Genomic DNA, 13980 nt, shown 5'->3' with positions numbered 1-13980 from the left:
ATAATATATTGCGTAGTCTAACGAGGCGAACAAGTTTCCAGGAAAGTTATGGAAATTCTGGTCATATTTAGAGAAAATCCGGCAAGGATTTTTGTAATTCCAAGTTATAGTTATTAAACTTGAAAATTTTAGGTGTTTTAGACGTTTTTGATGGTGCTGAATCCATTTCCACCATCAAAAACACAATTCAAACACTACCTCTACAAGATTTTTCGAATTTTTTTTACCCGGATTCTAGTCACTTTTGGCTGTTCGGGCAATTCCTCCGCCTTGTTAGACGACTCTGTAATATATTGAAGGCATATAATAAATTCTTTCTAAACTACTCCTCTTCACACACTCGAATGGTTAATGTGTCCTAATATACTCGTCTACTCGTCTTCAGAGCCTCAATGGTTAATGTGTGCATGCAATACAAATGTGTCCAATTACATCAATTTAAATATTAAAAATAAATTTTGAATAATAAATTTGTAAATATTTGTAAAAGTCATATAAATATATAACTTAATAAGCATTTAGACAAATAACCCTTGTTTAGATATAATAGATAATGAAACATTCCTATTCATTCATTCCACATAATAGCTCTCCTGGTTGTCTAAATTTTAACTCATATTTTCAGAAAGATACATCATCGCCTTGCCTTTTACATCTAATGAATAGGCCAACCACGTTCAACAAAAGCTGAACCTTTTGTGCAACTTTTATTCTCTGAATTTTAACTCATATTTTCATAAAGATACACCATAGCCTTGCCTTGTAACTCTAATGAATAGGCAAACCACGTTCAACAAAAGTTTGAACCTTTTGTGCAACTTTTAAAGTATTGAAATCAACATCATAAGAGAGCCCTTACCTTAACCATTTGTGCAACTTTTAAAATATTGAAATCAATCTCATAAGAGAACCCTTACCTTAGTAACAATAACCTAACTACCCAAACATTATGGGCAAAACCATAGTAGAAAGATAGGCCATTTCTTGAGGAAGGGTTCCAGAATAATACACCGCCTATGTTGGCCGATCCAAAAAGATGGAATAAAATTAATTAATGATATTTTGATTAGTAATAAAATTAATTAATGATATCTTGATTAGTAGGGAAATTTATCATAATTTGAGAGTGTGGAAGTTAATTAATTAATGTTTTTTTAATAGTATGGAAATTTCTTATAATCTGAGAAAGTTGGATGATTAAATTTTTCAGAATTTTGTTGTCAAATTAGTAGTGAGGATAATTATCCCTAATTGTTATCTGTGAATGCATATTGACTTATCACCCTTATTTAAGGAAAATTTAGCTATCTGGAATAGTTGGTATAGTTAGGTTGGTGTTCGGTAAGGGGCAAACTTTCACTCTTACCAAATGGGTTTGGGTCTTGGAGCATTAATCTGAAAAATAAACTCTTAACCAAGCAGAAATAATTTAAAGCCATACTCCAAACCAGGTTTGGAAGTTGCCAAGCAAAATGGCCTCATAGGGCATTTTTGGACATTAAATATGTTTAAATATTTTGCATAAACCTATCTTGTGATTTGTCTTGAATTATGCAAAAATGTATGTTTGACTGTCAATTATTTTCCTAAAACATTATTAATACCCTATGGCACTTGCATAGATAACATAAACAAATTGAATTCGCGGAAATGTATTTTTGACTGTCAATTATTTTCCTAAAACATTATTAATACCCTATGGCACTTGCACAGATAACATAAATAAATTGAATTCACAGACCTTGAAGTTGGAAAGAGGTTTATCACTAATAGTGGTTAGATAATTGTTGGCAGCCTAGCACTATGGTTCTACATGATTAAAATCTTATGGAGGATATTTGTGGGAAGCTTCCCCAACAAATATAAGAGCAAGGACACACTTGGCCTACAACTATGTGTCGTAATTAAAGAATAATCACATGCATCATGGAATTGAGAGTTCACACCATGAATAGCAGTAGGCTAGGGTAACTTGTAAAATAGAAAAAGCTTTTTGGTTTTTTTAATGGGGGATTTGGTTTTTATATTTGTTTTTTGTGTTTATGGAAGAGGGTTATTTAACTCAATCCGATGGTAACTTTTACTACAACGGAAAAATGTCATTTTATTGGGTGTTGAAAACTTTCACTCATCTCTTGATAAATAAACGTGTGTAAACCGTGGTCTAGGGAGAATAGGTGGGCAGATAAAGCCATGGAGGAGTACAAGTGGAGGTGAAAAAAAAATTGGCTTTGGCATACCTCTCCCACTTTATTAATACCATTTGGATGATGCTTTAGATATAAGTTAAATTCCCTTACCCTCTCGAATACAATGAAGGGAAAATTATGGGTGGGAACGCTGATATGTTATGCACTTGTTCCTTGTAATATTACTATGTTGGTTCGGATGGTTGTGTGGTCTTGCATTTGGACAGTTGGATGAAGCTTTTACAAGTTCTGTTAATTTTTCAAATATAGCAATCACATGTATGGGAAATTTAGCTACTTTTAGTACAATTATTTTACGAGTCCAAATTTAGATAGTGGATCATTCCCTTTTTGCACCAATGTTAAGATATGAGAAATTGAAGAAAATAAAAGGGTTAGAAGGACTGACAACTTGTTCCAAAGAACTCCAGACATGTGATGTCATAATATTGTTAAAGCAGAATCCCAGTTATTTAATGCCAAAATTATTAAAGTGTCTCTCCAGTGTTCATCAAGTGCACTCCATATTTCTACAATGTTGGCCTTTACAATCTGTAGAAAAAGTCAGTGTGAAAAAAGTTTTGTCACTGGCCTCCGTTGTTTTGTTTGGCTTGGTTTGGATTTTATTTTAAGTATTTTGGTGTGAGGAGGAAGGATGAGCAACAACAATGGTATATTGATGGAAAGATAAGTACAAATTCAGATCGAGGATGGAAAAATGGGCATGGGGCTTGGGATGGATTCGAGTACCATGGGTGGGCCTCTAGTTTCCCACTTTGGAATTCTTGATGGGGATTATGGTATGGGAGATTAACTCTAGAAGACTATAAGATTCAAATATGGTTTGATCTTGATAATATTGCTCTTTGTGTACTAAGCTTGGCTTGATCAGTGGCAGCTATAGTGGCCATGGCCAACAATCAGGAGTCTCGGGTTGTTACTGTGTTTGGGTTCAAGCTTGTTGTGTATTCCAAGTGGTCCTATTATGATTCATTTGAGTGAGCTTCAAGCTATTTTTGCAGTCTTTCATGGCTTGGCTTTGGAATTTGAGGAAGTGGGTGTGTGGTATTTTGTGTTGTTGTAGTGTCGTATGCATATTTAGTAACATGGAGAGTGTTTTGTTGTTTTAATAGTTTTAATTTTTTGTACATTTATGATTGTTTTGATCTTAATGTTTATGTGCAGATTCTTGGTGGGAGATTCAACATTCATTGCTTCAACTTAAGCTATGTAGGTTGAAAATGGTGAAGAGGAAATCAACTATTCCCAGTAGGAATTCATGCCTAGTTGTTGTTTGTAGACAATCAGGTATCCCTCAAGAGCTAAAAATTCATATAATTAGAGACACGATTTAAACATAGTCTCAAACACGCATGTATGTTATTGAAGGCCTCTGTTATGAAACCAGCTCAAGAAAAGATAGAAAAGATAAATCCACGCCTTATAATTCAGCCTCTTCGAGGGGGCAACCTCCTTTACATTACATAAATGAACAATTCTTGGATGATACAAATGAAAAAACCTCCTTTCTATATATAGGAGTCTAAGTGGTCACAATACAATCAAAGCCTACATAACAATAATACTGTAGGGCACAAAAATAACAATGAGGGATTCTATGTGGCATAATAGTAACAATATGGGGGTAATAGGGGCACAACAATATAAATAGGGGTATAACTACAATAGTAATGGGGTAATCACTAGTATTATAGGGACCCAACATGCCCCTCTCCTTCAAAAAAGTGTTGTCCTCAACGCTTGAGCAGTTCTGGATACTTCTGCATAAAATTCTCATCCTCCCATGTGGAATCTTCAGCGGATAAGTTCTTCCACTTGATAAGATACTCTGAAATTGATCGATTTCGTAGCTGTCGAGTTCTTGTTTCTGTGACTGCTTCCGGTTCCAATATAATTTTTCCTTCCTCGTCAAGTTCTGGCAATATTGTTTGAATTGGGAGCTTGTCACCTATAACCTTCTTTAAACATGAAACATGGAAAACTGGGTGCAATCGAGAAGCTGCAGGAAGCTCCAATTTGTATGCCATAGTACCAATCTTTTCCAACACCTTGTACGGACCATAATACTTTGGTGATAATTTATTATCCTTCTTAGCTTGCTTTAGGGACATTTGCTTATATGGTTGTAGCCGTAGGAATACCCAATCACCTACATCAAAACTTCTTTCACTGCGATGTTGATCTGCCTGTTGTTTCATTCTATTTTGTGCCAACACGAGGTTATCCTTTAAGAGTTGGAGGACTTGTTGTTGATGTTCGATGTGATGTTCCACTGCCTGAACCTTAGAATTTTCTCTTAAATATGATGTGATGGATGGTGGTTGATACCCATAAAGTGCCATAAATGGGGTCATTTTTGTTGCTGTATGGAAGGAAGTGTTATACCACCATTCAGCCAGAGGCAACCATTTGACCCATTGTGTCTGTTTATCAGATACAAAGCAACGAAGATATCCTTCCAAACATTTGTTTACTATCTCAGTTTGCCCATCAGATTGAGGATGATAAGATGAGCTATGAGCTAACTGAGTACCAAGACAAGAAAATAATTCTGTCCAAAAATTTCCAGTGAAAATGGGATCTCTGTCACTTACAATAATCTTTGGGTTTCCATGTAGCTTTTGAACTGTTTCCATAAATGCAGTAGAAACTGTACTGGCTTTAAATGGATGTGATAATGCACAAAAGTGTGCATACTTGGTAAGTCTGTCAACTACCACCATGATGACACTCTTTCCCTCAGACTTGGGTAAACCTGTGATAAAATCCATTGAAACCTCCTCCCAACGTTGGCTTGGAATGGATAAAGGTTGTAATAGACCTGGTGTCTTAATTGTTTCAACTTTATTTTGCTGGCAAACCAAACATTCCGCCACAAACTTTTGAATATCTGATTTAAGGCCATCCCAAAAAAATTCCTTCTTAACCCTGTGGTAAGTTTTTAAAAATCCTGAGTGCCCTCCTAAGGGAGAAGTGTGCAATTCCATAAGAATCTTTTGTTTTAGCTGGGAATTCTTACAGAGGTATAAGCGATCTTTGTACCATAACGAATCATTTTGCCAGCTAAATGTATCAGAAGTACTGGAATCTTGTTGTAGCTTTTGAATAAGTGCCCACACTTCTTCGTCATTCTTCCATTCCTCCCTTGCTTCGTTTATCCAATCTGGTTGGATAATAGAAATGGCACACAACAATGCTTCCACATCCTCATCCTTTCTTGAGAGTGCATCTGCCACCACATTTTGCTTCCCTTTTTTGTAGATGATTTCAAAGTCATAACCCAACATCTTTGTGACCCACTTTTGTTGCTCTTCAGAGGATAATCTTTGTTCTAAAAAGTATTTAAGGCTATCATGATCCGTTTTTACCTTGAAGTGTCTTCCCATTAGGTAGGGTCGCCATTTCTTAAGTGCATGGAGTATTGCCAACATTTCCTTCTCATAAATAGCTTTGTTTAAAAACTTTCCTTGATTGGACGACTTTCAAAAGCAATGGGTCTTTCATCTTGCATTAGAACAGCACCAATTCCATTTCCTGAAGCATCACATTCCACAATAAAGGTTTTTGTGAAGTCCGGTGTAGCTAAGACCGGTGCTTGGCACATTGCCTCTTTAAGATGTTCAAAGGCCTTTGTTGCTTCCGAAGTCCATGAAAATGAATCTTTCTTCAATAATGTTGTTAGAGGTGCTGCTATTCTCCCATAATTCTTAACAAACTTGCGATAATACCCTGTCAACCCAAGAAATCCTCGCAGATGCTTTATGGATGTGGGGATTTTCCATTCCTTAATGGCTTTAATTTTGCTAGGGTCTACCTTAACTCCTTCATGAGATACAATATGACCCAAATATTCCACCTCCTGGACTCCAAAGAAACATTTGGATCTTTTTGCATATAATTGTTTCTCCTCCAATAGTTGTAGCACCCTGTCAACATGTTCAACATGATCCTTCCAAGACTTGTTGTAGATTAGTATATCATCAAAAAATACTAACACAAATTTTCTAAGGAATGGTTTGAAAATTGAATTCATCAAACCTTGAAATGTTGAAGGTGCATTGGTAAGGCCAAAAGGCATGACCAAAAATTCATAATGACCCTCATGAGTTCTAAATGCTGTTTTTGGAATGTCTTCAATCTTCATTCTGATTTGATGATATCCCGAACGAAGATCCAACTTGGTGAAGTAAATTGATCCATGCAATTCATCCAGTAATTCATCAATAACAGGAATGGGGAACTTATCTTTAATAGTGAGCTTGTTGAGCTCCCTATAATCTGGACACATGCGCCATGATCCATCCTTCTTGTGCACCAATACTACTGGAGCTGAGAAAGAACTTTGACTCGGTTGAATTATACCAGCCTCTAGCATTTCTGCAACCATACGTTCAATTTCACTTTTTTGGACATAGGGATATCTGTACGGCCTGATGTTTGGAGGAACACTTCCTGGAATCAGATGAATAGCATGATCATGATCACGCATAGGTGGGAGACCTTTGGGAGTCTCAAATACCTTGGAATGATTGTCCAGGACTTTTTGGAGATCTGGAGAAATAGATGATTCCAATGTGGAAACATCTAGCGAACATAATTGTGCAATTACACCTCTTTGCTCCTTTTTTAGAAGCTTTGTCATGCCATTAGAGCTGATTATCTTTCCTGGTTTCCCTGCAATACCCCTTAATTCAACTTCCTTTCCTTCCACAGAAAATTTCATGAAAAGTTCTTGAAAATTAAAAGCTATTGTACCCAAGGATTGTAGCCATTGGACTCCTAGTACAACATCAGCACCTCCCATTGGAATGGAAAGCATTGGGCTAGTCAATACATATTCTCCCATGGATAGCTTGATATTATGGCACTTTCCAGAACAATTTATTGTTCCTCCATTTGCAATCATCACTTGACACTCTGGTGCTGGATATAGGAAGCAATTCAATTCTTTTGCTACCCTACAATGAATAAAATTGTGGGTGCTTCCTGAATCAATCAACACTATTACCTTTTTCTTCTTGATTTGTCCTTCTATCTTGATGGTTTGAGGAGTGGTAATTCCCGCCAATGCATTACAAGATATGGTCGGATTTATTTGTTCTTCATCTAGGCTTTGTTCCTGGAATATATCCTCTTCTTTTGACCTTTCTTGCTCCTTTTCTTCTTCCTCTTCACAATCTATGTAGAATAATTTCTTCTCAGCACACTTATGACCTTTTGTGTATTTGCTATCACAATTGTAACAAAGCCCTTTTGCTCTTTTTTCTTCCAATTGTTGTGGTGTCAACCTTGTAGGTTGTGGAAGACTATGGGCAACAACACTTCCGTCTTTATAGTTGTGAATGGTATGCTTCCTAGTTGCCATAATTTTGCTTTCCATTTTTCTTGCTAACCTGAATGCCTTCTCTAATGAATCAGGTTCCCAAAGGCGCACATCATGTTGGATATTATCCTTTAAAGACCCTATGAACACATCAATCCTATGCTCCTCTGGAATATCTTTTACCCTTATGTTCAATTTTTGGAACTCCTCAATGTGCTCCATTATTGAACCCTTTTGTTTGAGACTTATCAATTGGCTAAAAAAAGTGTTGCTTTTTGTATCCTCATAATGTGCTATCAATTCTTCCGTAAAAATTGCCCAAGTGATAAATTGTTTACGAGAACAAAGCCATTGATACCATACAAACTGATTTGGTTCCAAATATAAAGTTGCCATACGTACCTTTTGTGTGTTTTGCACATTATTGAGATCGAAGAATTGCTCCATCTGTAATATCCATGTGGCGGGATCCTTGCCATCAAACTTCCTCATATCGATTTTTGGAACATGGTGAGTCTTTGATCCAACATTAGAGTCTATGGAATCATGATTAACATTTCTTTTGTTCTCATCATGAGTTTCCTTTACTACCTTTTCACCATTAGTGACCCTTTCTTGTAGAAATTTCTTCAATTCATCCATCTTATCATCCATGCCATCAATTTTAGCGTCCATGCCATCCATCTTAGCTTCCATGCCCTTTATCTTAGATTCCACGCCATTTACCTTAACTTCTGTTAGCTTTTGTGAGCGTGACATTTGTTGCACTTGTTCTTGTAATTTTGATATATCATGTAGCATTTCTTCCTCTTCTTCATGAGTCATGCTAGAGCTTTCAGGTTCCTTACTAGGTGTTTGCATTTTCTTTCCTCGGGGCATCAGTTACCGATAATAATGTTTTACTATGCCCTTTGAATTCCGTTAAACCAAGCTTACACAAAAATTAAAAAAAAACTACACACCTTTTTTCACTTTATAGAAGCCTGATATTGAATCTGATGTATCTCTGTAATTTTGAATCATCCAATTCTGAAAATGCTACCTGCAGTAGCCTTCTGTGTCCTCTTTCCAATGCCACAAGTCTGAGCCAAATTGGATTCTCCAAGGAAGAGTTATGTGAAATCTCCCACAGTGACTTTCTTTTAGACTAGTTCAGTAGAGCGAACTTGTACGACGTGCCACGAGTCACTGTTTCAACCTTTGAATCTGAAACACACATACAAGAAACTACAGTCCGTCCTCTTTCTGTACCTTTTTACGAAATTTCAATCCGATCCTCAGAGAGCGAGTTATGACGATTTTCCCCAGGTCACCTGTTTTGAATGTAATTCAGGAGTCTGCAAAAAGGCCAACTTCCTCAGATCATATCTCCGAAAATATCGCGCGAAAAGCTCTGAAATTCGGACCCAAGGTTCAGCGCCAATTCTTCTCAAATGGGTTTTTTTTTGCGACTTCTGAAACGTCACAGAGAAAAAGTTATAGCGAAAATGCCACGATGACCTGTTTGGAGCAGCGAAACCCTAGAATCCAAAGCTCTGATACCAAATGTTATGAAACCAGCTCAAGAAAAGATAGAAAAGATAAATCCACGCCTTATAATTCAGCCTCTTCGAGGGGGCAACCTCCTTTACATTACATAAATGAACAATTCTTGGATGATACAAATGAAAATACCTCCTTTCTATATATAGGAGTCTAAGTGGTCCCAATACAATCAAAGCCTACATAACAATAATATTGTAGGGCACAACAGTAACAATGATGGGCTTCTATGTGGCATAATAGTTACAATATGGGGGTAATAGGGGCACAACAACATAAATAGGGGTATAACTACAATAGTAATGGGGTAATCACTAGTATTATAGGGACCCAACAGCCTCTTTCTTAGAAAGGAAAGGGATAACCTTCCTTCAGAAATATAAGTATCATTGAAGGTTTGTTGCTTAGGAAGGAAATGGATAGCCTTCATGTATCTCACACATATATTATTGAAGGCCTACTCCTTAACAAGGAAAGAGACAACCTTCAATAATTTGGCTATCTAAACTTTTGAGTTAAAGGGCAGACTTATTCGTTCCAAATAGGTAAAATCTCAATGCAAGAAATTTGTTCTTCTAGATTGAAATTGACATGTATTTTGTGTGAGTAGTGTGCTTCTATCATGGAATTAACAAGATTGTTGTGTGAGTTATGTGTTAGAGACTATTTCTGTTTTAGAATTGTTCATAATAGTTGCTATTTATGAAGACAAAATATTAATATAACAAGTCTCTCTTCTAGCTTGAAATTAACAAGTTTTTGGTGCAAGTAATGTGTTTTTAGCTCAGAATTAACAAGTTTTGGTGTGAGTAATGTGTTTTTAGCTTGGAATTAACAAGTTTTTGGTGTGAGTTATGTGTTAGAGACTATTTTTGTTTTAGAATTGTTTATAATAATTGTTAGTTCTAGACTTATTCCATAAGGGGGTAAAATATCAACTCAATAAGTCTCTTCTTCTAGCTTAGAATTGACATGTTTTTGGTGTGAATTATGTATAAGAGACTTTCTGTTTTAGAAATGTTAAGAACAATGGTTATTTCTGGACCTATTCCTTTCAAGGGGATAAAATCATCAATGTAATAAGTCTTTTTGTCTAGCTTGGAATTGACAAATATTTGGTGTTAGTAATGTGTTTCTAGCTCAGAATTGATGAATTTTTGATGTGAGTAATGTGTTTCTATCATGGAATTGACAAGTTTTTGGTGTGAGTTAGTGTTAATAGTCTTTTTGGCTAGCTTGGAATTGACAAATATTTTGGTGTGAGTAATGTGTTTCTAGCTTGGAATTTATGAATTTTTGATGTGAGTAATGTGTTTCTATCATGGAATTTTTGGTGTGAGTTAGTGTTATGAGACTATCTCTATGAGGTGTATAGAGATGGAAATTTTTGTGACGTTATCATAACATAATCGTATAATACGATGTTATGAGATCCACAATGTCCATTTATTATAAGTTTAGTCTTTTAATTTTTACAAGGTTCAGATACGCATTCAATCTTGTTAATATTAGTGTATATCCTAGGATCCAAAGCAATGCTAAAATATATAGGGTGAAATGTATATTTTATTTTTAAATCAAGTAATATTTATTAGATTGTGTAAATCTTAACATAAACCATATTAATGAACCTATTTTTGAGTTTTTATTGATAACATTCAATAGTTTTACTATGTTGGTCATCTTATATGTCCCATAAGATCTCCTTATCTCATATGTACAAATGCTATGGCATGTCTAGGTCGAGGACATTTGATTTCAGGTTCCTAAGATTTTATTGTTAGTGTTCTATAAAATTCAAACCAAGATTCAAGATTTAATAAATCATTTACATGACATAGTCATTTTTTTTCACCGGCTCTGAGGCACAATTTTTTTAATCAAACTTTTATTAGTGAAGGATTATATATTATAAGAACAAAATTTAAACGTAACATTTTTTGTGGAAGCATAAGAACCCAAAAATTTTAAAAAATTTATATGTCAAATTTTTGTATATAACGAGTAAACAAAATTAAAAAAAATCCAAATTCCAACCCTCTAAAATTAAAAAAATCATTTTCCAAATAAAAACAAAGGAATTTTATTTGTTATAAATAATAATTAAAAAAGAAAAATCATGCGTATTCAGGAAACATCCATTTTTGTGGCATCATCATCGCTCACCAAACATCCATTTTTTTGGCATCATCATCGCTGACCATTCCAGGAAGTCGTTAAATTAACCTCGTTGTATCCAAGATTCTATAAGCGGACGTTCTGGAAACTTCCACTGCTGCCGGGCGTTTCTGGAGCCATCGTCGTAACCCACTCTCTTTCTGTATCAAGATCCCAGAAGAGGCCGTTCTGGAAACTTGTTGCTGTGCGTCTCTGGAACCATCATCGCAATCCTTTAAATTTCCATCTCTTTGCGTTTGGTAATCGAATTGGTGATTTCCCTCTACTTTGTGCTATTTCGGCGTTCGGTACCTTGCTTGATTTTCTATTCTGCACTGTAATTCTGTGAATTTGATCGATTTGTCACTTTACGGTAAGAAAAAGCTTTAAAGAATGGCCTTGACTCCATTTTTTGGTCGATCGAGGGCTGGAAGCCTGTGGGATCCATGGGACCGCAGCCTGTTCGATCCGAGGGTACCTGTTTCTCGAATCTGGGACGTCTTCGACTACGGCAGCGCGTTGGACTCCCCGGCCTTTTCCTTCTCTCGGGACGCGCAGGCTGTTGCCAACACGAAGCTGGACTGGAAGGAAACGCCCGAAGCTCATGTTTTCACAGCGGATTTGCCCGGTAAGTTGCCCTTTTATTTCCTTTAATAGCGCCGCATAGCGATTTGCGGTCTGTTAGTTAAATAACCCGCGGCCTCGTTGCATTTATGTGTGCAGGGCTGAAGAAGGAAGAATTGAAGATTGAATTGCTCGACAATGGCAGTCTGAGAATAAGCGGAGAAAGGCACAAAGAAGATGTGCAGGAGACGGACCAGTGGCACCGTGTGGAACGGTCGAGTGGACGATTCATGAGGCAATTCCGGCTGCCAGATAATGTGAATGCGGATGGCATCTCTGCAAAATTGGAAAACGGTGTTTTGACTGTGAATGCTCCGAAGATTAAAGCGGCAGTTGTCTCTAATGGCGATGCCAAACCTATTGAGATTTCTGCAAGTGACATGTAAAGGGAGCTGTTGTAATTTGTGATTTGGGGCTTTCTCAAGTACAGATGCGAAAAAATAATTGTCATTATTGAGTGTACTCTTTGGCTGTGATTAATAGAACACCTCCTTTTGTTCTCTTTTTAGTCTTACATGATCCTTTCCCAACATTTCTCTGTCAACATTTTGGGGATTCTTAACGCTATTCATTCTCAGGAACTTTTTTATATAATATTTAAAAACAAACCTATGTTTCACTGGGTATTTTTATGTAAATCTGGGAGACTTTTTTTTTCATTTAATATTTAACCACATACGAATCATACGGTGTATTTTAATGTAATATTTACAAAAAAAGTCACAGGGATCGTTTAAGCTCATATTTGAAAACAGATTGACCTGGTCATTATTGATCATTTTCAAATTGCATCCGTTTTGAGAGTCAGTTTTATATATCTCTTTTGCTGGGTTAGCAGCTAGGTCCAAATTTATATTATGTGTCTTATATATATTTATATATGAAATAAATATTATATATATATATAAAATATATTTGTTTTTAAGAGTTTATTTTTATTATAGTTGTAGTTTTTAAAAGCTACAAGACATAACCTTATTTAGTTGTTCATTGACTTTTTATTATTAATTTATTTTGGTTTAAAAAATTTAAAATTTAATATTATGAAATTAAATTTATTTTTTAATAAAATTTATTTTTATTTATTTAGGGAATGACTACCTTTTTATTGTGTAATAATTATTGGTATAAAATATTGAATAGAGAATTTTTATGGGTTTTGTTTCTTAATTTCAAAAATATGAATTTGTACATCTAATTATATCAATTTATATTCTCATGACGAGACATGTGTACTATAATATGAGCATTATATAAAAAAATTGTTTCATATAAAAAAATTGTGTCATTTAATATTAAATAAATAATTATTAACTTGTGATTTTGAGTTACACATTCACCATGTGGTTAAAAAAAACTTGTGATCATTTTCTTCAATGTCAATTATATATATAACATTTATCTACTTAAAAAATGTTTAATTATATTAAAAAAATTAATAAAAAAGGTTGAACAAATATTCATATAACTCATTTTACAATTTTATTATAGTTTGGAGTACATACAACACATCATACACATCATGACATTAAAATATTTTATTAAACTAAGGTGGTAGGAAAACTAGCTATATAATCTTATTTTTAAATTAAGTGCTAAAATTTAAAAGTATGGGAGTGAAAATATATTTTTTTTATATATAGCATTTTAGTCTTGTGGTATTTTTATTGAAAATAATTAGGAAATTTAGATTTTTATCAATAACGAAAATGGTGTTTTTATTAAAAATAGTCAGTAAATTAATTAGTAATTGTTTTTATAAATAACGAAAATGGTGCTTTTATTGAAAATAGTCAGTGAATTAATTAGTAATGGTTGTTAAGGTGACAAATTAGTTTTTGGGATAAGTTTTCCCATTTGTTGATTATATTTGTTCGTGAGTATTATTTTTATATATTTTTTATTTTATATAAATATATTTTTTATAAAAATTCAAAGATTAGATCTGTTTTTTTTATTATTTTTATAGGTTTATTTCATAAATGATTTTCAGGATATCTTTTGATTAAATTAAAATTGAGCAAAAACTTTTAAAATCTTATATTTAGATTGTTTAATAAAAATGTAATTTAAATAACAGGGAAATTACGTTTTAATTGGAATTGTTACATAAATTAGATTATG

At 34.5% G+C, this 13980-nt stretch overlaps 1 protein-coding gene across 1 annotated transcript; it reads left to right on the top strand.

Annotated features, from left to right (window-relative positions):
* Window positions 1-11455: 11455 nt before the first annotated feature.
* Window positions 11456-12370, top strand: LOC149241972 (18.1 kDa class I heat shock protein-like). The gene is made up of 2 exons (XM_089367611.1): window positions 11456-11860; window positions 11956-12370. The coding sequence occupies exons 1-2, from the start codon at window positions 11626-11628 to the stop codon at window positions 12240-12242; spliced, it is 522 nt and encodes a 173-aa protein (XP_089223737.1). The 5' UTR covers window positions 11456-11625; the 3' UTR covers window positions 12243-12370.
* The last annotated feature ends 1610 nt before the right edge of the window (window positions 12371-13980 follow it).

Source organism: Pinus tabuliformis, chromosome 8, assembly GCF_031772625.1.
Source record: "Pinus tabuliformis cultivar Carrire ecotype Pingquan chromosome 8, CPIR1, whole genome shotgun sequence".
In the NCBI taxonomy this organism is placed as follows: domain Eukaryota; kingdom Viridiplantae; phylum Streptophyta; class Pinopsida; order Pinales; family Pinaceae; genus Pinus; species Pinus tabuliformis.
This window is presented reverse-complemented; position numbering and strand designations above follow the sequence as displayed.